This window comes from Oryctolagus cuniculus, chromosome 2 (assembly GCF_964237555.1).
Source record: "Oryctolagus cuniculus chromosome 2, mOryCun1.1, whole genome shotgun sequence".
NCBI classification, from domain to species: domain Eukaryota; kingdom Metazoa; phylum Chordata; class Mammalia; order Lagomorpha; family Leporidae; genus Oryctolagus; species Oryctolagus cuniculus.
The window spans coordinates 105,856,587-105,882,558 of NC_091433.1; the positions used below are offsets into that span (position 1 = coordinate 105,856,587).

At 39.7% G+C, this 25,972-nt stretch overlaps 1 protein-coding gene across 3 annotated transcripts in view; it reads right to left on the reverse strand.

Annotated features, from left to right (window-relative positions):
* Positions 1–2,392: 2,392 nt before the first annotated feature.
* Positions 2,393–25,972, reverse strand: part of TMEM182 (transmembrane protein 182) — an 84,378-nt gene continuing 60,798 nt past the window's right edge. For 2 of the 3 annotated variants that reach the window (XM_051835080.2, XM_002709841.5), the window contains exons 4-5: positions 25,023–25,160; positions 2,393–4,999 (exon numbers count right to left, since the gene is read on the reverse strand). In XM_051835080.2, the coding sequence (XP_051691040.1) occupies positions 4,779–4,999; positions 25,023–25,160 (359 nt within the window). In that variant the 3' untranslated portion in view covers positions 2,393–4,778. The remainder of the gene's footprint in view (positions 5,000–25,022; positions 25,161–25,972) is intronic. The other variant, XM_017339387.3, reaches the window with a different exon arrangement.

Here is a 25,972-nt window from a genome sequence, read left to right on the forward strand (position 1 = left end):
ATATGTATACACAGACACACACACACAAACAGGTTAATACCACTTTTTACTTCACATCTCTCCCAGGTAATTTATATGCACCTACAGAATTCTTGAGAAAAAAAAACAATATCTTCTGTATTTTCAGAGAAGACAATATATCAATATGCCTTGTAGTATCTTTGTATCTGCTACACCAAAATATGAGACAATAATCATTATTCTTTCCATACCACTGTTTTTAAAAACTATGTTGTTTAAATACCTATTATTTAGATAGTTTGTAATGCCAATATTATATGCAAGCGTTGGTGAATTTTTTAATAGTGACAGTCTCTCTTTGGAATTAATGAAAAAGAAATGCTAAGGAGAGATAAAAGGACTTGTCATATAAAGGGAGAACTGTCCTACATTTTCTGTGAATTATGTCACAATAACTCCTGGACTCCCACAAGAATGAGAATATTAACATCTTTGCTGCGTATGCACTTATTTTATCCCATCAAGGCCTCTCCTCCTTAAATTATCTATATAATGCGCAGAATCAGTGCAGGATGCCAATTACTCTCGCTATGCTCATTTCCGAAAGCCAAGTGAGAATCTCCCTGTCATTTCTGTGAACCAGGAAAATAATTATCACTCAAAGAATCCAAAGTCATTGTAAGTTATATACATATAAAGATGCTTTCTAGATAAATCGCATATATATAAATTATGTAAGTTTTATATAATTTATTGCTATGTTGATCGATTTATGTGTGTAGTTCATTCAGATAGATAGAATGAAGTAGAATTATTAGCTATACTCACACAATATGATTCTTTACATCCCAAGGCAGGTGGTTCTACAAAGCTCATCTTTCCACCTGCCCCTCCACTTTCCACTCTTAGCTACACATACCAGGGGTGCACACGACCCTTCAAAAGCCAGTGTCAATTGTTAAATCAACAACAAGAGTCACTGTGCACTTACTCCCCATGTAGGATCTCTGGCCTTAATGTGTTGTACTATGTGAACTAATGGTATAACTAATACTCAAATAGTACTTTATACTTTGTGTTTCTGTGTGGGTGCAAACTGTTGAAATCTTCACTTAGTATATACTAAATTGATCTTCTGTATATAAAGATAACTGAAAATGAATCTTGATGAAGAATGGGATGGGAGAGGGAATGGGAGATGGGATGGTTGCAGGTGGGAGGGTGGTTATGGGGGGGGGGAGCCGCTATAATCCAAAAGTTGTACTTTGGAAATTTATATTTATTAAATAAAAGTTTAAAAAAAGCCAGTGCATCTCCATGAACATTTCTGACTTTTCTTTAATACAGGCTAGTCCCAGCTTAACTTTATTTTCTGAAATTTGATCTAATACTTGCCTTGGTTAGCCAGTTCAGAAACAGCAAACTCTAAATGAACATTTTCTTTCAGCTAACCAGGATAAGTGTCCCTTTGCTTAGTTTATGCTTGTTACAATAAGAAAGATTGTAACAATTTCCCCACTCCTTGTTTGTAACAAATCTAAAATACTAGCTTCTTAATTTCTTGTTGGAATTTCTCCACCTACATCTGATCATTTCTGGGGAAAACACTTCATTTGCTTAACTCCTTCAGACAACCAATAAAAATTTAATTTCTTTACAATCTCTTTATGAATCTCCCATTTCTGACTTTCTGCCCATCAACTCTGGTCTTGATTTTACTCATTGGTATAATTTTTCCAAGTAATCCCAGCAATATTGGTATTTTAGCACACTTCTACACACCTTCAGACTCATGTCCAGCTAATTTTACTTATATCCTCTAGTTGCCAAATGCTTATGCCATTCTAAGTCTCTCTAAAAGACAAATTTGGTTAACTTCATGAAAATATAAATCAAATTCTGTGTTGAGCAGAAAAAAATCACTTTGAGTTGAACAAAATAAAGTGATACCCAGGGAAGCCCTGCTATATTACTGTCCACTGAGAGAAACTGATTTTTTAAAAATTTGCTTGACTCAAGTGCATTGATTGATGCCAGTCATTTTATCTTTGTACTAAAACTTACATTAATACACACCCACTATCATGCACATATACACACACACACTCCCATACATATTAGTGATCAGTAGATCAATAGATCAATTAATAAATAATCAAATATTGATGTCTGCCCAATAAATTCTTTTCTAATGAATTTAGTTTTCAAATTCAATTAATTTATGGATTAGTGATGAATGTGACTATAATGACCACTCGGAGCACACCTGATAATATCATTTTAGAAAATTTGGTAATCAACTCCTAAATTGAACACCATGAATAAGCTTCTCTGTACTTGTATAGTTTCTCCAGGCAGTTTCAATGCCTGTGCAATGTGATGCCTGAATGAACCCAACCAAGTAAAAAATACAATAAGAAAGGATCACAGCTTTCATCAAAGTCCAAGGGCATAACTCACTGCCCTCTTTATTTACCTTTTCTAGAAGTGTCACTGGAAAGACTTCTTGTTTGTTGAGTCAAAATTTTATGTTGCAAAAATCAACACGTTTAAAAAAGGTTTTAACACTTTGTTGGAAGCCCTCTGAAAATTAATCCATACACCCAATGGAGAAATTCACACAGCACAGACATTTGAAAACAGAGTGTCCCAAATCAGCTACAAGGCTGTTACAACAATCTGCTGTGTATGCCTGTTATTTTTAAGTACATTTTACACATTGACATTACAAACACAACTCACCTTCCTTCCTTCCCCTCAGAAATTAATATGATTGATGTGCTACAATGACAAAATACTTTCAAAGTGTGTCTGTGTAAAAATGTCATTTACATCAGCTCTTTAGCTAATTGCTTTATGTTAAATATATGGTAGTCGCATACATGCTAGAAATTGAGGGTAACCGTCTGAAATGAATACACATTCAGACCCTGACTAAAGGCAGTTTGTATTTGAAATTTCAGTGGCATCCAGTATACCAGAAAAAGGTTCCATGCCAAAGTTCTACAAAGAAGAATTGTATTTACAGATGACATGAGCTAATCAAATACATCTAGCCTCATCTGGAAAACTTAATGGTGTGCTATAACTTAATATCGCAGTCAATATGCCTAACAGAACCCATAATTATTTTTCTGATGATCAAGCCAAAAGCAAAGAGCTAAATGAAGCAATATAAAAATGAAACAGAAAAAGGCAGAGGAAAGTACCACAAAAATCTTTGTCTCATTGACACAACATGAGAAAAACCCTGGGGCTTGTCCTTAGGTTATTATCTACAAGCAAGTCCTGTCACTCAAGCGCCCTCCTGATTCTGGAGGTACCGCAGACCTTTGCTTTTCCGAGGCTTAATGGGAAGTGCAAGACGTGCAGAGAAGACTCAGCAACTCTGCACTGCAGGAACAGCTGAACGGGAAGCCATGGTCCACCTGTCCCCGGACTCTGCTAGGCAGTCATCCCTGTGCATGCCACTCTCACAACAGCTGTAGGACGAAACAGGTCATCTGCAGCAAAGCTCAGGTGCCGGGCCCTTTCTCTGCTCCTTCTCCAGCACCAAACTCCTCTGTGGTGGAAGCTTCCAGCATGCAAATATAACCTAGGCCCCTCAGATGGATTTGATTCCAATCAACATTACTGCCAAATGCACATCTTTGATATGCAAAATATCTATGCTAGTGAATAATCAAGAATGTCTTTTCCCCACAAAATCTTTTCTTCTAGGAGGTTAAAGGAAATTGCAGATCTGTAAATGTTAATGCACCTATGGTAAAGATGAAGAAATTGAGGGACAAAAATTAAGGGAATCAAATGTTCAGAGGAACTGAAACCTATAAAATCTTGGGGAAAGTTAATATTTCATGGTCTTTCATGAAGCAAGGCTATTATAACCCTCATATGGAAGTATTTTGAAAGTTTATAGCTAGAGAATATTAAAAGCACGTTTCGTCAATAAATTTTCACACGCTGAACATCTTAGCAATATAATTTTTAAATGGGAATTTTAAAATATCAAATAGAATTATGTACAAAGTTGAGGTACTTGGTTTTTACATATTTTAAACCATATTACATTATACAATTAACCTACATTAAGTTCATAAAAATCCAGTGTGCATTATGAATAATTTAGTGTAGAGGTTTTACACTTAAATATAGTTTAGGGTTTATGTAACCATCTACAATGAAGTGAACTAAATTAGTTAACCAAACCACTGTTCGTAAGAGAGCTGACAAAGTCCTGTGGCTCAATTTAACTGATGGTGAGCACCCCTGATAACAGACCAGGTGATGTCTATTTTTAAATAATGATTCCTTTGCTCACAGAAGTCTGTGAATGCGTATGTGGCTATGTATTGTGTGGGGAGAAGAAAGGGAATGGATTCTCTAATGATGTTTGCTTTCAATTCTTACATTCTTCAAAGATTTGTTTCTTCAATTAGAAGCATAAGAGATTGCCAAGAAGATTTTAAGCCAAATCTTGTTTTGTTGCAGGTGATGGTATCACGCTGTTATCAGATCTTTGTAACCTGCATGAAATTCCCCACCTGCCATGAGAGGGAGATCCTTCTATCTGCTCCTTGAAGGATTAGGTCACTGACAGCACTGGGGTAATCTAGAAACTCGCTCTGTCTGGAGAGATGTTAGAACCTTCATGTCGGAGAAAATCACAAGTAAAACAGTTCATTCAAATAGCAATTTAACAGGTACATCCACTAATGCTATATTGGGATCATTGAAAACAAAAGTGGAAAAGACAAACCAACAAAATATGCTGTATTTTAAAATCTCCCAAGAAAATACTGGTGGCAACAGTTTGATTAGTGATGGATCTGAATGTGCCGTCCAACAATGAGAAACAATAATCCTGCTAGTAACGAGAAAAAGATCCCAGCCGGCGCCAGAAAAAATGACCAGCCATACAGAACTGAAGGGCTGAATGACAAGCAATCTTGCATTTTCAGGGTTTTGTAGCTTTCCATGTCAGCCACGGCCTGGACCCAGATGACATACAGCACCACCACCAGGGAAAACAGGATGCCTGAGGGAGACAAAACAAGAGACCCTTAGCCAGTGTGAAGATGCCTGCTGGAGAACTTTGTACTTGACCAACCATTTGCCTGAGGACCTCTACCAATGTTTCCAGCTAAATCAAGTGCTATACAGCCAACCCTTTATTATGTGCTTTGTAGGCACATCTTTTTTTTTTTTTTTTTTAATTTTTAGAGCATTGAGGGGAAGGTTACAGCAGCAGAATGATAGTGACAGTTGATAAGCATTTATTGAGCCCTTAATATTGTATGCCAAAGATTGTATTAGGTGTTTGTGAACATAATGGGCAAAGACCCCGGCCCTTGTGGCATCTATATTCTTTTTTTTTTTTAAAGAATTATGTATTTATTTGAAAGAGTTACACAGAGAGAGGAGAGGCAGAGAGACAGAGTGAGAAGTCTTCCATCCACTGGTTCACTCCCCAGATGGCCGCAACGGCCGGAGCTGTGCCAATCTGAAGCCAGGAGTCAGGAGCTTCTTCCAGGTCTCCCACGTGGGTGCAGGGTCCCAAGGACTTGGGCCATCTTCTACTGCTCTCCCAGGCCATAACAGAGCTGGATCGGAAGAAGAGCAGCCGGGACTATAACCGGCGCTCATATGGGATGCCGGCACTACAGGCCAGGGCGTTAACCCACTGCACCACAGTGCCAGCCCCACAGAGTCTATATTCTAACATTTAGCCATTTCTTACTGTGTTCCTAATTTGGGATGAGCTGTACAATGCATTTCTCTTGATGTATAAAGCTGGGGCTATGGTGCAGTGGGTAAAGCTTCCACCTGTGATGCCGGCATCCCATATGGCCATCCATTCATGTCCTGTATACTGCGTTACCATTTCAGCTACCTGCTAATGTGCCTAGGAAAGCAGCAGAAGATGGTCCACAGGGCTGGCACTGTGGCGTAATAGGTAAAGCTGCCACCTGCACCACCAGCATCCCATATGGGCGCTGGTTCAAGTTCTGACTGCTCCACTTCCCATCCAGCTCTCTGGATGGGAAAAGCAGTAGAAGATGGCCTAAGTCCTTGGGCCCCTGCACCCACGTGGGAGACCTGGAAGAAGCTCCTGGTTCCTGGCTTCGGATTGGTGCAATGCCAGCCATTGTGGCCAACTGGGGAGTGAACCAGTGGACATAAGCTCTCTCCCCACTCCCCCATCTTCCTCTCTCTCTCTGTTTCTCTCTCTCTCTCTCTCTGTAACTCTGCCTTTCAAATAACTAAATAAATCTTGTAAAAATACATACAATAAGCCAGTGTAATAAGTACCCTTATCCTCTGGTTTTAAGGACACAGAGACACAGCTAGAGGCTTTCAAAGCCGATTTTTCTCTCTGACTTTCATTAGAACCCACCTAACCAGTGCTGTAATTAAATATGGACATGAAAACAGAAATCATGGTGAGCACTAGCCAAAAGCAGAGATGAAAGTACTGAACTAACATAAGAGCACATGCAGGACTCTTGATCAAAATATATATACTCAGGAGTGATTACACATAAAGGAAATATTGTCTTGAAAGAATGAGACTGGGGAATTGATAATAAAAGATTCTGTGGAATATAAAACCAGAGACTTGAGACCAAGAGGCTTATAAAACAAAGGACAAGAGGAAGGGAATGAGAGAGGGAGGAATGGAGGCAGAAGGCTTACACACTACCTAGAAGACAGCATCACAATTTGTCAACAATTCCAGTGTTATCCTCCAGCACCAAACAGTGTTGGAATTATAAAAGTGGAGAGAGTAATACAATGTTGGACACTTCTCCTTAACAAGTGATGTGACAGGAAAGCTTTGTGAATCCTGAAATTTGAGAAAACTGCTAAGCGTCTATTTGTTACCATAACTGCTAGAAAAGAGCAATGCTTCCGCACTGACCTACAGACTCTGCAAAGTTAGTTGTGGTAATGCACTGGTTAAGTGACAGGCTGGACACAACCACGCAGAACAAGAGACTCAGATTTGTTCCAAAGAAAATAGACTTGGGGGTACGTGCTATTTGTCTGAAAGTTCAGTCCAAACAGACCAGCGGTCTACTACGTTTGTTGAATTAATGAGCTGAAGCATTAGGGACAAAATATCCACTCTCTAACTGCTAGAATGTGGGAAAGAAAAGCAACTCTGTGATCAGGAGCAGAGACAGAGGCCCCTTGGCATAAGAGCACAGCCGTTAAGGACCCAGCCATCCATCATGCTCCTCTCATTAATTGTGATCCTGTGGTATTTAGGATGCCCTCTCTCGATGGGTCATCAATTTCATGAGAATCTTGAGATGTAAACACAAAAGAAGATGTCCAGTGAGTTATTATCAGAGTTTAAACATTCTGATAATCATGATACCAGCCACACCACAAGGCAGAATATAGTTAGATCCTTCACTAATAAGAAACATACTTCACACTGTGGCCTGTAATGTAAATGCAAATCCTGGCGCACAGAATACAGCAACGCAGCCACTGAACAACAACTCTATCACAGAGAAATAGTAAGTCATAGCTAGCATGCAAATGCCTTACACAGATGCACCTCAGATTTTGATGACAATATGACAAGGCCCTGTGCTGTCTCACAACTCTGTGCCACTCAATACATTTTTTAGCAAATATGTGGACAATGTTTTCTGTTAATGTAAAGGTTTGGCTTAGGCATTTGCATAATAGCATTTGTGTTATGCAAATACCATGCAAACCTTTATATTATTGGTTGATATGATTTTTATCTTCTTTGCATCATGCGAATCTCTTGTGCTTTCAGCTATTTTTATAAAAAAATGGAAATTGCTTTTGTGAAGAGCCAGTAGTTTAAAGGCATTTTTCAAAAGTTATAAAGCCCATTACTGAACTGAGTAGCAAAAACTGCATTGCAGGTAATCATGTAGGTGATTCTTAATAAGGAAGAATGGGCTTATACTTAAATATCACCATTATTCGAAGAGGAATCACATCGTGAGGGCAATGGAAAACAGTCATTTCTATCACTGTGAACTTTTTCACCAACTGAAGAAAATAGTCCACTTAATTGTATCAGATCAGTGTGTGATATATCTCATCCATGGAGTAAAACAGTTGGTGCCCCTCTACCCACAAAATTGTCATGGTTGTGTGTATGGGTATGGCGTGTGGGTGAGTACGAAGAGGAAGAAACACAGACAGTAAGGAGGAAGTGAGCTAACATCAGGAAACTATTTTTACTAAAGGACAATTATTTAACTGATATTTTAGTGAGAATTTATCATGGGCATCTGATAAATGGGATGAATGGGATATAGAGTAAGAAAAGGACTTAGAAGGCTGCTACACACATAGAGGTATACTGAGCTCCAAAATCACTGCATTAAAGTGAGTTGGAGTTGTGTGTCTCTCTGCCAGAAAACAAATTTGGAAAGGAGGAAAGCTAGAATAAGGGCTATGGTGTTTGACTAGAATTTATTGTATCAATTTCAATTGATGGTTTTCAGATTACTAATGACTACTGATAGATAACAGATAAGAAATGAAGATAGAAGTAAAAGTGTGTGTGTGTTTTAAAATACAAATGTGCATTCATGCCAAGATATATTTCCTAGCTGTCTCCCCTGAGAGGATCTGGGAGTATCAGCACCCCAGCAGTATCAGCACACCAAGTATCAAGATCTTGACTTCTAAATACCAACAGACAAGACTTCTCAACGACGTTTGAATAGACCCTGTGGCATGAAGTACTACATGATCCCAGAACATCTTGTTACACAAGAAAATTGAGATGCACTCAAGGAATGATAGAATGTTGAAGAGGCCAGCTTGATGGAGCATTCCTGTTGCCCAAACAGAGACAATTTGATCACTAAATGAATAGTGGTAGTGGGTAATTATTTATCATTGAATAAAATAGGAACCCACGGTGATACAAGTAAATGAGTGAATAAATGGGGAAATGAGCAAGATTTTCCTTACTGTAGAAAACTAACTTGTAAATGTAGAGGGAATGGCAGAATTAGAAATCTCCATTTGGCAAGAATTTAAATGATAATTGAAGCAAGAAACAAAAGTGGATTCAAAAACTAGTGGATGAAATTTGGATGAAACATAGGATATTTACATAGGCTCAAAATCTCTGCCCATGAAATATTCATTAATTGTAAAGAAGGAAATTGTAACTCTATACTAAAGAAACAGCAAACACTACTGATCAAAGCTAACGTCACCCATGCCATGACAAATTGATGCCACACATCACCTGATGGGATGCCGTGGAGAACTCAGGGTCACTGCCATGATCTTGCAGCCAAAAAGAAAAGAAAAAAAAAAAAAAACAACAGAGTCTGAATCCAATCACGAGGAAACATCAAACAAACCCAAATTCAAGACCACCCTGAAAAATCACAGCTCTGTATTTTTCAAGAGGATCAAGATCCTGAAGGCCAAAGAAGGACTTGTTCTGGTTTCATGGAGACTCCAGTGGCACAAAAGTGAAACAAAGAGCATGATTAAGGACCCTTTGGCTGTAAAAGACACTATGGACACACACAGAAAATATTAATGGCCTCTATGGATGAAAGGACTGTAACTTCTATGGAAAAATGATGATATTTTGAAACAAGAACAAAATGGATGACATCACATCAAAAGTATGGTAGAAGTCTGTGACCTTGCATGTTGGGAGGAATACATGTTGCGGTTCATCCAGGACATGTGACTATTCACTCACAATAACATCATTGATCTGATCCACCTACTGAGTGCAGTGTCTACTCTAGGGCAATACTCTTACCATGGAAAAATGTTCATTGTTATCCCTGGATATCTTAGGACTCTCACTGATAAAAACACAAATGGCAACTGACTTCAGTAGCTAATGAGCTACATTCAACCCATTTTCCTCAGTGATTTTAGCAGGAATGTAAAATATTGCAAACATTTAGGGATCCATGTGTTTTCAAATAAAACTGTATTTAAATTTGGGCATTTTATTTTGAAAGCACAAATTTATTTTCAATTAAATTTTACAATATCTAATTTTTTGAAACCCAGCCAAATAAATAAATAAATAAACCTGTAAAACAGCTCACTGGGGACAAAATCAAAGCATGGCCCCAAAGCCCATGAAGATTTGTGACTAGCAAAAATAATTGGGTCATGCTAAAAATATACTGAGTTTCTATTTATTGGCAGCCTGTAGAGGAATCATTCAAACTGATAATCATGCATGAGTTCTCTCACAAAGTTGAAAACTTTTCCCTTTGAATGTCATGGATTCAATTTGGAAAGTATTTTTTGTAAAAAAAAAAAAAACTGCACATAAAATTTGGTCACCAATGTCAATTAGAAAAGCAATTGTTGATGATAAATCAATATGGAAACAATCAAAGTACGGAAACAAAAACATACAGATTCCCCCAAGGCCAAGGGCAAGACTGAGAAGTAAAATTGCATATCATCAATATTTCACAAAAACACAGAAGGAGGAAGCATACTATAAAGATCTCTTTATTATAAGAACCAGATTTAGAAATACTTCCCTCATGGGGAAAGTTTAGCCACAGACATGAAAATTGTTTTCCTTAGAAAGATAGCAAGCTGTCAAAGTCCTCTATTCTTGTCTAGAAGTACATATACATGCATCTAAAATATATTGGAATCCCTTTCAATGATAAACTTGATCTTTAACTACTTAGATGTAACTAAAATGCTGTTAAATGTGCTTGAAGCACTTGAGTCATGGGCAGTGGGAGTATACTGGGGAAGAATAGTGAATTTAAGTTGATTCAGAAGTCTGATATTCAGGCTTCGAGATAAATTCAGTGGCAACTCATTTCACCTTTCAGCAGGCACAAGGGAGTCTATAGAATCCTATAATCAATAAATACAGTACGAAGGAAGTGAAGGAGAAAAGTAAATTAGGATCAGAAAGAAAAATGTCTTTACTCAGAGGACACGCATGCAAGGGCATCTGTGTAGAACTAGAATGCAAGCATCATTAAATTATAGGGATGATAGCATTGGGCTACTCAGCGTGGCTATATTCAGGGGAGGAAAACCAAGTCTGCAGTAGTTAATTGTCTAGCAAGGTCAAATGTTTAGCCTGTGGCATAACTCAAACTAAAGTCCACATGGCAGGTGACACACATTAGGTTGAAGACAATTTCCAAACATCCTGCAGGAGAGAAAATCTTCTGAGGAAACAGAAGACTAGGAGACTTTGCCAGGTGTGGCTGCCCACAAAGCAAGGAGAGAGCTCCTGCAAAGTTTGGAAACAGACAAAAAAATTTTAAAAATGGGGTGTGGGTAAGCATGTTAAAGATAGAAGCATTGGTGTTGGAGTGAAGGAAACTTGACATGCGATGTATTTATAATCATTAGGAAAACTAACTAGTCATTGTGGAAGCTGTAATGATGACATCTATAAATATCCCACTATGGACACACTGCTGTGAGATGTTCTGATCCCTACCTAAAGTTTTCAAATAATGGATAGCATTTCCTTAGACTTCTTCCCTCCTTGAAAATGGCAATAATATCTTCTTTACGGAGTATAATTTTATACTAAATTGATAAAATGGTGCTGGATCTCATTGGTGCTGCAGCACACATTTGAAGTGCACCTGCTAAAGGCTCTCCCCTTGCCCCCTACCCCAGGACCATAGCAGTCCTGTTAAGTCTGGCTAAGATCAGAGTTCTTGCAATGAGGTTTCTCCTCACCCTAGTTGGAATGGCTATCATCCAGAAATCAAAAAATAACAAATGCTAGTTAGGATACCGGGGTGTGGGGAGGTACATACCCTAATAAACTGTTGGTGGGAATGTAAACTAGTACAAACCATTATGGAAAAGAGTACGCAGATTCCTTAGAAATCTGAAATTAGACTTACCATATGAGCCAGCCATTCCACTCTTGGGAATTTGCCCAAAATAAATGAAATCAGCATATAAGTGACTTATTTATACCCCATGTTATAGCAGCTCAATTCACAATAGCCAAGATATGGAATCAACCCAGATTCAATCAACTAGTGATTGGATAAAGAAAATATAGCATATATACCTGATGGAATACTACTCAGCCATAAAAAAACAACAGAAATGAATGCAGCTGGAGACAATTATTACTTAGTGAAATAAGCCAGTCCCAAAAAGACAAATATCATGTTTTCTCTGATATGTGGCAGTTAATATATAATGCCAAAAGAGATGTATACAAATGAAATTGACACCTTATGATTCAATTATTACAGCCCTTGTCTATATTCCTGTGGAACAGTGGTCTTTCTGCTTTTTACTTGTTAAGCATTATGGTTTGTGGTGCTTTAAACTTGTGATTATAAAGCAAATTGAAAGTATGTTATTGGGGACAGCACTATGGTGTAGCAGGTAAAGCTGCCACCTGCAGTGCTGGCATCCCATATGGGTACCCGTTCAAGTCCTGGCTGCTCCACTTCTGATCCAGCTCTCTGCTATGGCCTGGGAAAGCAGTAGAAGATGGCCCAAGTCCTTGGGCACTTGTACCTGCATGGAAAACAGGGAAGAAGCTCCTGGCTCAGCTCCAGCTGTTGCGGCCATTTGGGGAGTAAACCAGAGAATGGAAGAGCTCTCTCTCACTCGCTCTCTCTCTTTCTCTCTCTCTCTCTGCCTCTCTGTAACTCTGCCTTTCAAACAAATAAATAAAAATCTTTAAAAAAAAAAAAAGTATGTTATTGCAGGGCCAGAATTGTGGCATAGTAGGTTAAGCATCCCTCTTGTGGCACTGGCATCCCATATGGGAACCTGTTCTAGTCCCAGCTGCTTTGCTTCTGATCCAGTTCCTTGCTGAAGGACTAGGAAAGCAGTAGAAGATGGCCCAAGTGCTGGGGCCCATGCACCTAAGTGGGAAACCCAGAAAAAGCTCCTGGCTCCTGGCTTTGGATTGGTCCAGGCCAGGCTGTTGCAGCCATTTGGGGAGTAAACCAGCAGATGGAAGATCTTTCTCTCTGTCTCTCCCTCTCTCTGTCTATAACTCTGACTCTCATATAAATGAAAGAAAGTATGTTATTGCAAAAATTGAAGGAAAAAATAAGAAAGTAAGAAAGGAGGGGGATTGAGCGTGTGAGAGGGAAGTATGTTATCATTTTGGAATTTTATCTACGGAATACATGAAATCTGTTCTCTTTATATTAATACAAACTTTAAGAAATAAAAAATACTGACTCAATTTTCTAAGACAAACTTTTGAGGATTATTCAAAGACACTCACTAAGAGAATAAGATTTCCAAGTGCTTGCAGCACAGTGGCACAGGGATTGTTTTGTAATTAGTTATTTTCAGCTCCTTCATTCATTTAATTTTCATTCTGTATTGTCTGGAACATATAAGAATGATACACAAATGAATACTATGAAGCTTAATTATAAAATGAATGCCTGTAAACTGGTCCCACACCTAGGAGCCAGAACACTGACCACCCTTACACCATTTTTTCTGGGATTTCTTTGGGGGAAAGAGTTGCATCTCTAACATGCAAGGGGAATTTCAACTTAAACTTGGAAGATTCAAAATTACAAACCAGGAGAAAGAGGTGCACTCCTAAGAAGCTTGCTGTGAGTGATGTAACCCCCCATGATGGCTATCAGTGCGCCTCGTGCTGTGGCTAGCATTGGGGCCCAATAGAGTAGACTGATGGAGCTCCCACACCCATAGAGACTCCCTGCTAGGCTTAGAATGACATCTGCAGCTTCTGTCTTGACATAGTCTCTTCTGACCCATGGCTTTGCTTCCTGCAATTTCAGCCACCTCTGGTTCAAAAATATTAAGCAGAATATCAATCAATAAATAAATTGTATACAGAGGAGCAACATGGTAACCTTAAAGAGTGTGGGACTAACTGCACCTTCAGGCCTCCATTGAGGGTTTTGGAATATATCCCCTGCAGACGAGAAGGATTACTCAATACAGGGTCATTCCACTAAAGTGTGTACCTTTTTTAAAAAAACATTTCTGCCGGTGCCGTGGCTCACTAGACTAATCCTCCACCTGCAGTGCCAGCATCACGGGTTCTAGTCTCGGTCGGGGCGCTGGATTTTGTCCCGGTTGCTCCTCTTCCAGTCCAGCTCTCTGCTGTGGCCCAGGAAGGCAGTGGAGGATGGCCCAAGTGCTTGGGCCCTGCACCCGCATGGGAGACCAGGAGGAAGCACCTGGTTCCTGGCTTCGGATGAGTGCAGCGCACTGGCCATAGCGGCCATTGAGGGGTGAACCAACGGAAGGAAGACCTTTCTCTCTGTCTCTCTCTCTCTCTCTCCCACTGTCTAACTCTGCCTGTCAATAAATAAATAAATAAATAAATAAATAAAAATCAGACAACTTCTCTGCAAAAGTAAGTTCTTTAAAATAGTTTAATTCATGTTGTTGTAACAATTGGTTCTTCTTTACAGTAATATGCTATTGTTTTCTTTTATAATAAACTTGCGCTCATTTTTCTGTATCATAGTTCAGAAATTATAAAACCATCCACACATAAAAGTCAGCATTATTGACTTAATTGTGATTCTTCATATTCTTGGTCTTGTTTTCCACTGATTTATCCTCAGTTTTCTGATACAGCATTCTTTCCTTTTATAGTTATAACATCATAATTATATCTATCTGATTCCAAATATTCTTTGCTGAATGCACATCACACTGCTTTTGAAATACATCAGTTTCCTCTTTCCTTTCATGTCTGGACTCATATTTTTATTTAGTCAACTGAACCTATATAATATGCATTGAGTTTCTTAAATTTTTATAACTTTCTTAGATTGGCATAATAATTTTCAGCATTAAACATCCTGTTTACTCAATGTTACTCTATTAAGAAATATTATTAACAGAGAATGAGCACAAGGATTTATCCATCTGTACAAGTAATCAGGGATTTATTCTGAAAAGCAGTGTGCCATTTTACACTAAGTAAGTATTTATGCTCAGAACTTGCATTTCAGGAAGCAGGAACTGGTTGATGTGTGCAGGCTTTGGATTCTGACTGCCCTGGTTCAAATCCCAACTCGGAAGTTTGAACAGCTGGAAAACTTTGCACTTTACTCACTGAGGCATCTTGGACAACTTCCTTATTTCTCCATCTAAGTCTCTTCATTGGTAAAGCAGAGCTAACTCAAGCAGCTACATCAGAAAGTAGTCACAAAGAATTATCCCAAATAAAGCACTTAGAAAATGCCTAGGACATGTGAAGCCCTTACTAAGCACTGGCTAATTTTGTTGTTATCGTTTTTATTATTACGCTCTGGCATGAATTCCTGCTAATGACTAGCAAGTATCCCTCTCTGAAGTCTTCTAAAGCATCAGAGATTCTCTCATGTGCCTGAGTTATCCTGGGATTGGCCAAAAGTCAAATGAAGAAGCCCACCAAGGTGCTTTCCAGTTCTGATCACCTACCATGAACAACCTGAAGTCTTACCGGAGCATTCCACAAGGTGGCACCAGTCATCCTGCAGTCCCATTGTCAAACATTTTCAAAAGAATAGAAGGTGAATCCTGACACAGGCCCACTCATATTATGAACATTTTCCATTGTAAACGTCTAGTCAAACAAACTTCCTCTCCTCCCCACCAGCCCTTTAATTATAGGAAGTATAAATGCTGTCCAGGAAGAGCGCAGGTCTATATGATCATTCAGGTGAGTTAACACTACCCAATGTGCTCTTCCATCCAGGAAAGTGGAAAGAAGGAAAAAAAAAAAAAAAAAAAAGGAAAGAATGTCTCGGGGGAAAATCACATAATTTACTTAAGTAACCAATATACTCCTTAACCACTCACTCACACTTTTTTCTGAGCAGAGAGACTATTTAGTATGCAATGAAAGGGAATATTTGCAAAGAAATTGAATCTCCTACTGTGCTGCATAAAGAGAGGACCTCAATGATATGCGTACCCTGGGAGCTGAGAACTAAAACAGGTGGGAATGCACTGTGCCTTTCTACCGTGACCAAATCTAATCCCAGACCAGTGACACCACACAAAGTTCAGAAATAATCTTGTCATCTTCCACGTCTGAAAACTCCCTGAAATTAATGAAGATTAATTATCTCGCGTAAGATTGTCATGTGAGCAGAGGCATTCATTTCCCAGGCTTATAACCCTAGTTCTTAGAATACCAGTGCATTTTGAGAGGGAGTTGTGAAACACTTATTCAAGCTTGAAGGTCAAGGTTTTCCAGAAAGCCTCCACAAAACTACTAGTGAGTTGCCCTCTTGCTCCCTGGCCTGCTCAGCACCCAGAGGGACACACTAAGCGTACATACAATGAGCTGGGGTGGGCAGTGGATGCTGATAGGACAGTGTCCAATCTCTGGAGAGATGGCTCTGTCTCCTCTCATCTTCAGACATTTATTCCATTCCCCAGGCATCACATAGCTAAGGTGTCCTAGGCTCATAGAACGGGGCTTGAAATGCGTCTTCCAAATTTTGAGCAAATTCCTCAGGAATTCTCATGTTGGTGCCATGGGCACTCACATGTCCACCACGTGAGGGCCCCATGTGAACCTGATTCTGACTGCTACACACACTTCAACTGAAGAGCAATGTGAGAAGGGATGAAGCTTCAAAGGGGAACCTGAGAAAGAAAAATGATAATGTTTAAAAATATTTTATAAATAAGAACTCTTGGGGCCAGCATCATGGCCTAGCGGGTATAGCTGCTGCCTGAGATGCTGGTAACCCGTGTGGGCACTGGTTTATGTTCTGGCTGCTCCACTTCCAATCCAGCTCCCTGCTAATGCCCTGGGAAGAGCAGTAGAAGATGTCCCAAGTGCCCAGGCATCTGCCAGCTACGTGAGAGACCCCTATGAAGTTTCTGGCTCCTGGCTTCAGCCTGGCTCAGCCCTGGCTATTGCAGCCACTTGGGGAGTGAACCAGCAGAAGGAAGCGCTCTCTCTCTCTCTGTAACTCTTTCAAATAAATAAACAAACCTTTAAAATTAATAATAACTCTCCACAGTGCTTTCCTATTTAGTATTGAGTAAGGTTGATTTGTTCTAGCATTTAACATTTATATAAACTGCTAGGCCAGGGACATTAAACAACCTGCATTAAAAATCCTAAAGTAGATCTTCCAACATGATGATAGTAGTAATATCCAAATAAAAACTTTTCTCGAAAAATTTCAAATATGACAACTGAGAGCAGAAGGAGATATACAAAGCACTTCCTTTAGAAATGTGAGGAGGACAATGATTTCTACTTGTCTGCTTGGAAAGCAACTCCACTCACGCTTTGAATCTGAGCTAACAGAAAACCAAATGGTTATCCTGTATGCCGTCAAAACCGGAGACAGTAATTCTACCTGAAGAAGTAGGAGAGTACTCCAAGAAGTTCATGGGGCATGGGTTTAAAAGATAAGCTCATTTGGCTGCCAAAACATTGACATCCATGCGTAATGTTTCATAATACACATGTTCCAGAAGCTTTTGGAAAGCCCTGTTTTTCTGGCTGGTGTATCAGTGACAAACCATTTGGGGGAGCTGTTTTTTTTTCTCTCTCTCTCTCTCTTGCACCTGGCCTCCAACACACCAGAGCTCTGAGCGAATCTGTCCTGAACTTTGGGCGAATACTCTGCTCCTTATTGAGAAGTTGGTTTTCTGTTTGTTTTTTCTTTCTCCTGAAAGCCTACTCCTTGCACACCAGGAAAGACACTGAAGCCTGTTTCCCAGGCGTGTTCTCACAGGGTCTCCTTTGTTTGTCTTGAGTCAGTGGTTGTTTATAGCCTGGGGTGCATCCGACAGAGATGTGCAGGCAGCAGGTGCAGTGGGAGAGGCAGGGAGCCTGCCAGTATAGAAGGCCCGCCCCCAGGCTGTCAGCAGTTCTTTCCTAATCACTCCCTCAGCTGGGATTTCTGGGCCTTCTCAAACTCATCTCCTGCCCCGAAAACTGCCAGGCTCCTTATGGAGAAAGACACTCTCTGTGAGCCACGTGGCCAGTCTTGACCAAAGGAAGACGAACATCTGAACATGTCACTTGGCTTCTGAGAACTATTTTTATAGGTCTAAAGGGGGAAAGTCTCTTGTGCTGTGCTGCCTCATAGCTAGCTCTCTTTAATCTCATGGGGAAATCAGTGTGGTTTACCGCTGAACAGTTGTCAAGGCTCTTGTTCTTTTGACAGGAACAAGGGGAAAAAAATCCCACAAATCCACTTCCTTCTAAGTCAGTCTTGCCTGCTAGAGGTTGGGGATGTTTTATTGCCTTTTTTCCCACTCACCTTTCCTGCACTCATTTTTCTGAAGGGACCACACCGCTTCACTTTTAGAAAGCAACTCCTATCCAGAGAGCAGATGCTTTATAAAGCAAGGTGCTGTGGACCTTGTGGGCTGCTGTCCCACATGGCAGAGGACTTACGCAACTCAATCCAACTCTGCTTGCTGGCATCACAGGTGAGCGACAGTGGTTTGTGGAAGAGCTTCGGGGAGCCAAGAGCACACTCTGGGCACATGGAATAGGGCAGAGCGCACAGGCACAAGCAGGAAGTAAACTGCAGCTCTGCCTCCTTCAGATTCCAAAGGGCTAAATCACACTGCGTGGGTTTAACACACCCTGGCCTGAAATAGCAGCCACTCTAACCTTGTGACTTACAAGGTGTCTGCATCAAGTCTCAACCCAGAGTCTGACAAGGGTGCTCTGCAGGCTCCTTGCCTAGGGGAGAGATTGTGTCTACCCCTACATTTGGCAGAAAAACTCAGTAGTCCTCCAGAGTGCCACCCAGGAAAAGATTTCAATTAGAGCAAAAAACAAAAGTCTCCACCCTGAAGTGCTGATACAATGCAGACTTCTACTTTTTATGGCATATTCCCCAATGCCAGTGTCCCGGAATGCTCAGTCGACATCATCATTGTTTCTCCTATATTTAGATGTCCTACACCTGCACAATTGCTCTGATGATGTCAGTTTGCCCAGAGACCAGGAATACTCGACTACGATTTTCATTGCGTACCCCAAATATAAAGACTATCCCACCTATATCACTTCAATACTTCTGCATCTTTCCTGTCCTGTCTGTTGGCACGGCGTCAAGAGAAAACAATCATCAACCTCTATGTATCCCACAGCTCTCCGGGAGTCCACATGGAGATAAACTGAAGCAGCTGTTCAGGCTTATCCAGGTGCCTGGTAACTCTCCAAAACTTGCATCCCGGTTGTAAGATCCTGACAATCACTGTGTACTCTGTCCAGAACTGATCCTTGAGGGAACGTGGCCTGGCCTGCCTGAGGAAGTAAAAGAGTACTTCAAAAAGTTCCTGGAAAAACAGAATTTAAGGGTAACTTTATTTTAAGGCAAAATGATTTTGAAATCCATGCAGATTTCTGACAATCCATATTTTTCCTCAAACTTTTTGAAGATCTTCATATGCACGCATTTCATAGTTTTTTTTTTTTTAAGATTACATACAGAAATCAACTAAAAACAGATGCTGGCGAGGATGTGGGGAAAAAGTGGCACTAACCCACCGTTGGTAGGAATGCAAACTGATAAAGCCACTACAGAAGTCAGTTTGGAGATTCCTCAGAAACCTGAATATCACCCTACCATACAACCCAGCCATCCCACTCCTTGGAATTTACCCTAAGGAAATTAAATTGGCAAATAAAAGAGATGTCTGAATCTCAATGTTTATTGCAGCTCAATTCACAATAGTTAAGACATGGAATCAACCATTTTAAATGCCCATCAACAGAAGACTGGATAAAGAAATTATGGGATATGTACTCTATAGAATACTATACAGCAGTAAAAAAAAATGAAATCTGGTCATTTGCAACAAAATGGAGGAATCTGGAAAACATCATGCTGAGTGAAATAAGCCAGTCCCAAAGGGACAAATATCATATGTTCTCCCTGATCAGTGAAAACTAACTGAGCACCTAAAAGGAAACCTGTTGAAGTGAAATGGACACTATGAGAAACAATGTCTTGATCAGCCCTTGTCCTGACTTTCAAGGAACAACTTACTATTTCATTCCTTTTAGTATTTTTTTGTTCTACTTAATACCATTGGTTGAACTCTTTAATTAACACACAATTATTCTTAGGCGTTTAAATTTAACTGAAAAGTGATCCCTGTTAAATATAAGAGTGGGAATAAGAGAGGGAAGAGATGTACAGTTCTGCACATGCTCACTCGGACTTACCCTTCATAGTAGAGCTAGATACGTGCCAGGGGATTCCAATTCAGTCCCATCAAGGTGGCATGTACTAATGCCATCTTATTTGTTAAAGTAAGTTTAGTAAAGATCAGTTTTAAGTTCATAATTGATCAAAAAGATATGATTAAGTGTCAAAGGGATTACATAAATAAGACCAGTGTCTGCAAATAATATTTGAGAGAATTAAAAAGGAGAGAATGATCCTACATGGGAAGCAGGATACACATCAGACTGATACAATGCCAAATGCCCTAAACATCACTCTGGCCTCACAATCAGCCCTTAAGGCATTCAGATCTGGCTAAAAGGCCCATGAGAATTTCACAGGCATGGAAAGCCAAGACACTGTGGCCAAAAAAAAAAAAAAATGACCTAAATGAAAGATCTCTGTGAGTGAGATCCCAGAGGAAAGAATGGGCCATCAAAGAAGAAGGTACCTTTCTCTGAAGGGAGGAGAGAATTTCCACTTGGAATATGGACTTGTCTAAATAAGATCAGAGCTGCTGAACTCAAGAGGCTTCCATAGCCATGGCAACTCATGACAAGAGCCTCGAGTGATTACTGAGGTCATAAACGAGTGTCAATTGTTAAATCAACAACGAGAGTCACTGTGCACCTGCTCCCCACGTAGGACCTCTGTCCTTAATGTGTTGTACTATGAGAATATAAGAATTAATGGTAAAACTACTACCCAAACAGTACTCTATACTTTGTGTGTCTTTGTGGGTGCAGTATGTTGAAATCTTTACTTAGTACATACTAAGTTGATCTTCTGTAATATAAAGATAATTGAAAATAAATCTTGAAGAATGGGATGGGAGAGGGAGTGGGAGATGGGATGGTTGCGGGTGGGAGGGAGGTTATGAGGGGAAAAGCTGCTATAATTCAAAAGTTGTACTTTGGAAATTTATATTTATTAAATAAAAATTGAAAAAAATTTCAACAAATCTTAAACAATCATGTTTCCCTGCAGTAAGCTGGTAAGGCAAACAAAAAGTTTCTTTATATTTAGATCCAATTAATATTATTGTTTGTTCATAAAATTTGCCATACTAAGCTACTCACCTCTTACTGGCATGTCCTTGAATTAAATTTATATAGTATAAAAGATAAAAAAAGATTAATTCATTTATTTGACAGAAAAAAAAGAGAGACAGGGGTTTTCCATCTACTGCATCACTCCCCAAATGGCTGCAATGGCTGAAGCTGGGCCAATCTGAAGCCAGGAGCCAGTAGCTTCCTCTAGGTCTCAATGTGAGTGCTGGGCCCAAGCACTTGGGCTATTTTGCACTGCTTTTCCAGGCTATTAGCAGGGAGCTGGGTCAGAAGTGGAGCAGCCAGGACTCAAACCTGTGCCCATATGGGATGCTGGCACCACAGACGAATGCTTAGCCTACTTTACCACAGCTCTGGCCCTGGGTTTCAAAATTTTTTTGCACTAAAATAAACTTCCTTTTACTTTTGATCTTCTACAAACTTTATCAAGAGCCTTCTGCCCAAGTGCTAGGCAGGGTAACACCTGCTCTCCACGCCTCTCTCCAAGCCTGTTGACCTAGCCAGGCAAATACCAAAGGCCCCACCTCTGACGCAGACCCAACAGCTGTGATATCAGCACCCCCCCACACACACACCAACCATGGAATGCCCCAAAACAGTCTTCCTGCTGATGCCAAAGAATCATTCTATGTACACAGGCTCAGTAATGCCCATTTGGAATTTGTGTCTGCCCTTCCCTAAAGCCATCACCCAAATAAAGAGAGAGTATCCAGTCATGTTTATGGCATTGACAAAGCAGTCACAGCCGCTCTGAGCCCAAGCAGCACCTGTTCATAACCAACAACCACTTAGAGCACAGTGTGCTGGCACTGGGCAGCCACTGGGAGATCCAGGCAGGGAATGATGAGGCAAGCCCTAAAAAGAAAGGGATGTTGGAATACTTGGCACACAACATGAGATCTCTTTATTGCACAAACATAAAATCTACTCGAAGAGAGCATTATAAATTAACTTCATCCTACTCAATGAATATGCTCATGGTTCTGAATGAAATGTAGCACAATATAAACTTGGCTGACTGGCAAACCTAAGGCAAAAAAATACTCCATATTTTCTTCATTTTCACATAAGTTAACATAACATTTCCATCTTTGGCTTTGAATAATAATGATAATAATAATAAACAATAACAGGTAATAGTAAGCCACTTAAAATTCTCTGTCAAACAGTGCTCAAATTTAAGGGTGATGTTTTGGCTTAAGAAGATTGTGTTTCCTTTTGGCAAGTGTTAGTAGATTATAAATTTTAGTTTCCCCTGAGCATACTGCTTTTCCCATCTAAAATAAATAAATAAATAAATAAATAAATAAATAAATAAATAAATAAATAAAAAGACCAATATACTATCTCCTGCAACAGAATTCCTCTTTCTGTTCTTGGGAAACAAATGTCAATACACAAACAATACAGAATTTTGCTAAACGATGGAAATTCGAAGTCAAGTTTAAAGGAAGTATCATCATAATCATCTAGTTTAATGCCTTTCAGAGTGGGCTTAAAGAACATTCTGGACACTTAAGAACTTCCAAGGGGCTTCTGAATGAAGTCTTGAGTTCAAGCCCCATACCAAGTGCACACAAAATTCATCACAGAGAATCCAGTGCTCACCGGCATATGAGTACATGGTACATATCAGATGCATCTACAAAGCTCTCTATCAAATATAATTCTTGGCTTTACTACTTTCTTTCACAAATTATAAAATGGAAACATAACCAACAATTTGTTTTCAAAAGTACTTACACACACACACACACACACACACACACACACACACCACAATCCTTTAATAGGGCCAAATCAAGGATCAAGTAAGTTTTGAGCTTAAAACAATTGTACTGCCCATAAAGCATTAGTACTAAACACCTGCTATTATATCATTTCTCTATATTGATGAACTGAGGTTTAAAAAGAAAAAGAAGGCAATAAAAAACACAAATATTTACACATTGTAGAAAAGCACTGTTATTTCTGGGAAGACTACCAAAAAAAAAAAAAAAAACAATATGATCTGAAATAAAACTTTGAATGAGACAAGGGTGGAGTGTGGTTTGGAGGAGTGGAACATTTGGCCAAGGAGGAGCTCAGTTTTAAGGAATCTGAGAGATTATAAATTAAAGCATAAAGATCATATATCGTGAAATCTAGGAGAAAGAAGCCAGCCACAAAAGGCCACATATAATACGATGCCATATACGTGAACTATCCAGAATAGGTAAACCCATGCAGACCAAAGGTAGAGGTTTCTTAGCACTGGATGGGACATGGTGGGTGGCAAGGTTTCTTTGAGATATGCTGAAAATGTTCTGAGGTCAGATGCTGATGATATTTGTATAACTCTGTGAGTGTACTAACAAGAAGTGCTGAATTATCCATTTCAAAATGGTACTTTGAATTGTATGTTAGTTATATCTCAGTAAAAATGATCATTACAAAATGATGATCTCTAATAGGTAGATTCAATGAAAGAACAAAGTTGAAATAAAAGTCAAAAGAATAACAAAATAGGTTAAAAAAAGGCTCTTCTCAGAGTGGGTTATTGGAGTCCTTTTAACAGAATAGATCTATGTGGCTATTATTTTTATTCTCTTGCAGAATAAAGCACAATATTAGGCAGAAAGAGTTTTGGTGTGATTATGATGAGCAGGAGTACACACTATTTTTACAATGACAGTCAAGACAGGAAAGCCACCCATTCTGGTCCTTTCCTTTAACTGTCCCAACAACCTCACCTAAAGACACAGCCTTCTGACCTGATGCCACACTCAGTTTGGTTGTCTCAGTGACATTGAAGTTTGTCTCCTCTCCTAGACTTGTTATATTTACAAATAGCCTTGTGCTTATGCTTTCAAGTTAGTGGTCTGGTTTTTGCTTCCTAAAATAAATGAAAAAGACTTAAAATTCACAAGACTCACCTATTCCATTATTTTTAAATTTGTACCATGATCATTTTACCAGGAATCAGAAAGAGTAGTTGGGAAGCTGACTAAAATAAATTCAGGTTTTACAGAGAAGAGAATGTGTTTATACAATGCATATGAACCGCAATTAAGAAAACTGAATAGTGATGATACAGAAAAAGATGATTGTTTAACCCATGATAAACAAATCACAGGCATATGCTTATCCAAATATATCATCATGGGGTTATCTTGTTAAGAGCACACAAAAGGGGCTAGCAGTGTGACATAGTGGGCAGATCAAGCCACAGCTTGCAAAGCTTGTATCCCACAGGGGCACCAAGACCCAACTGCTCCACTTCTGATCCTGCTCCCTGCTAATGTGCCTGGGAAAGCAGCAGAAGCTGGCCCTATTACCTCAGCCTCTGCCACCCATGCAGGACACCCAGAAGGAGCTCCTGGCTCCTGACTTCAGCCATTTCATTGTAGCCATTTGGAGAGTGAACCAGGAGTTGGAAGATCTGTCTCTCTCTCTCTCTATCTCTCTCTCTGTAACTCTGCCTTTCAAATAAATAAATAAATATTAAAAATAAGAAAAAAGCACACAAAAAAAGAGATTAGAATGCTCTTGCACACCTCCAAGTGAATTAATACTGCAGAGTATTCCCCTCTAAGATTCAGTTTTCTGAACGTATCATGGGGATATGACATGGGCAATGACTGTTATGACAATGCAGTGTGTTACTACATGGAGAATGGAAAGTCCCAGGAAAATCTCTGACATGTGCTTAACACTGAAGAACTATTGCATGCAAACATTGTTTTATTACTACTGTTAGAAGACTGACGTTGAATCTAGAAATGGAAGCCGTGACGAGATGAAGGGAAACCATGGCAAGAAATCACACTCTTTGCACTGTACGTACCTGCAGCAATATATGAGCCTCCCCCAGCTTTATAGAGAAAGTGGCTGGCGAAGGGGGCTGCACAGATGATCAGAAAGCTTGCGGTCACGACAGCGACTACCCCTAAGAGCATCAGAACTGCCCAGAAACCACGGTAAACTGGAGATGCCAGGAAAAAAGAAGAAAAGAAAACACATTTAGATTGTGGACACAGTATAGACAGACACATGCTAAGCTTCTTACCCCCTCATTTCTCTGATTTCAGCCAGAGCACCACTAGACGGAAACCTAGGCTAACAGGCCCTGAATTATTTTACACAGGAGATATCGGATGACTTTGGATTCAATGATGTCAATGTTGGTGACCTTCAATTAACATCTTGTGCTTGGTATCTGCACCACACACATTATATACTAGAGATTTTCTACTTTAGAGGTGGGGACACCTAAAGTTCTAGACAGAGCTCTCTCAGGCGCCCAGCTGGGTCATATGTGTAGACGTTCTACACCAGATGTACAAGGACATGAAGATGTGTTCACATTATTTACAGAGCCCTGCCTTGTATCTCCTGATAAGATACATTTGAGTCACAATGATCCCTTAGAAGCTGGTAATGATAAACCCAAACCTCCAACAAAATGTCCACTTCTGGGGTAATTGTTTAGCCTACAGGTTAAAATGACCATATCCCATATGAGTATCTGGGTTCCATAACTGGTTTCAGTCTCTGACTCCAGCTACCTGCTAATGCAAACCCTGGGAGGTGGAAGTAATGCTTCAAGTAGCTGTATTTCTGCTATTCCTGTGGGAGACCTGGATTGAGTTTCCAGTTACCAGGTTTGACCCTGCCTAGTCAGCTGTTTCAGATATTTGAGGAATTAACCAGCACATGGAATCTCTCTCTCTCTCCCTCTCTCCCTCTCTCTCTCTTTCTCTTTCTCCCTCTCTCCTTCTCCCTTTTTCTCTCTTT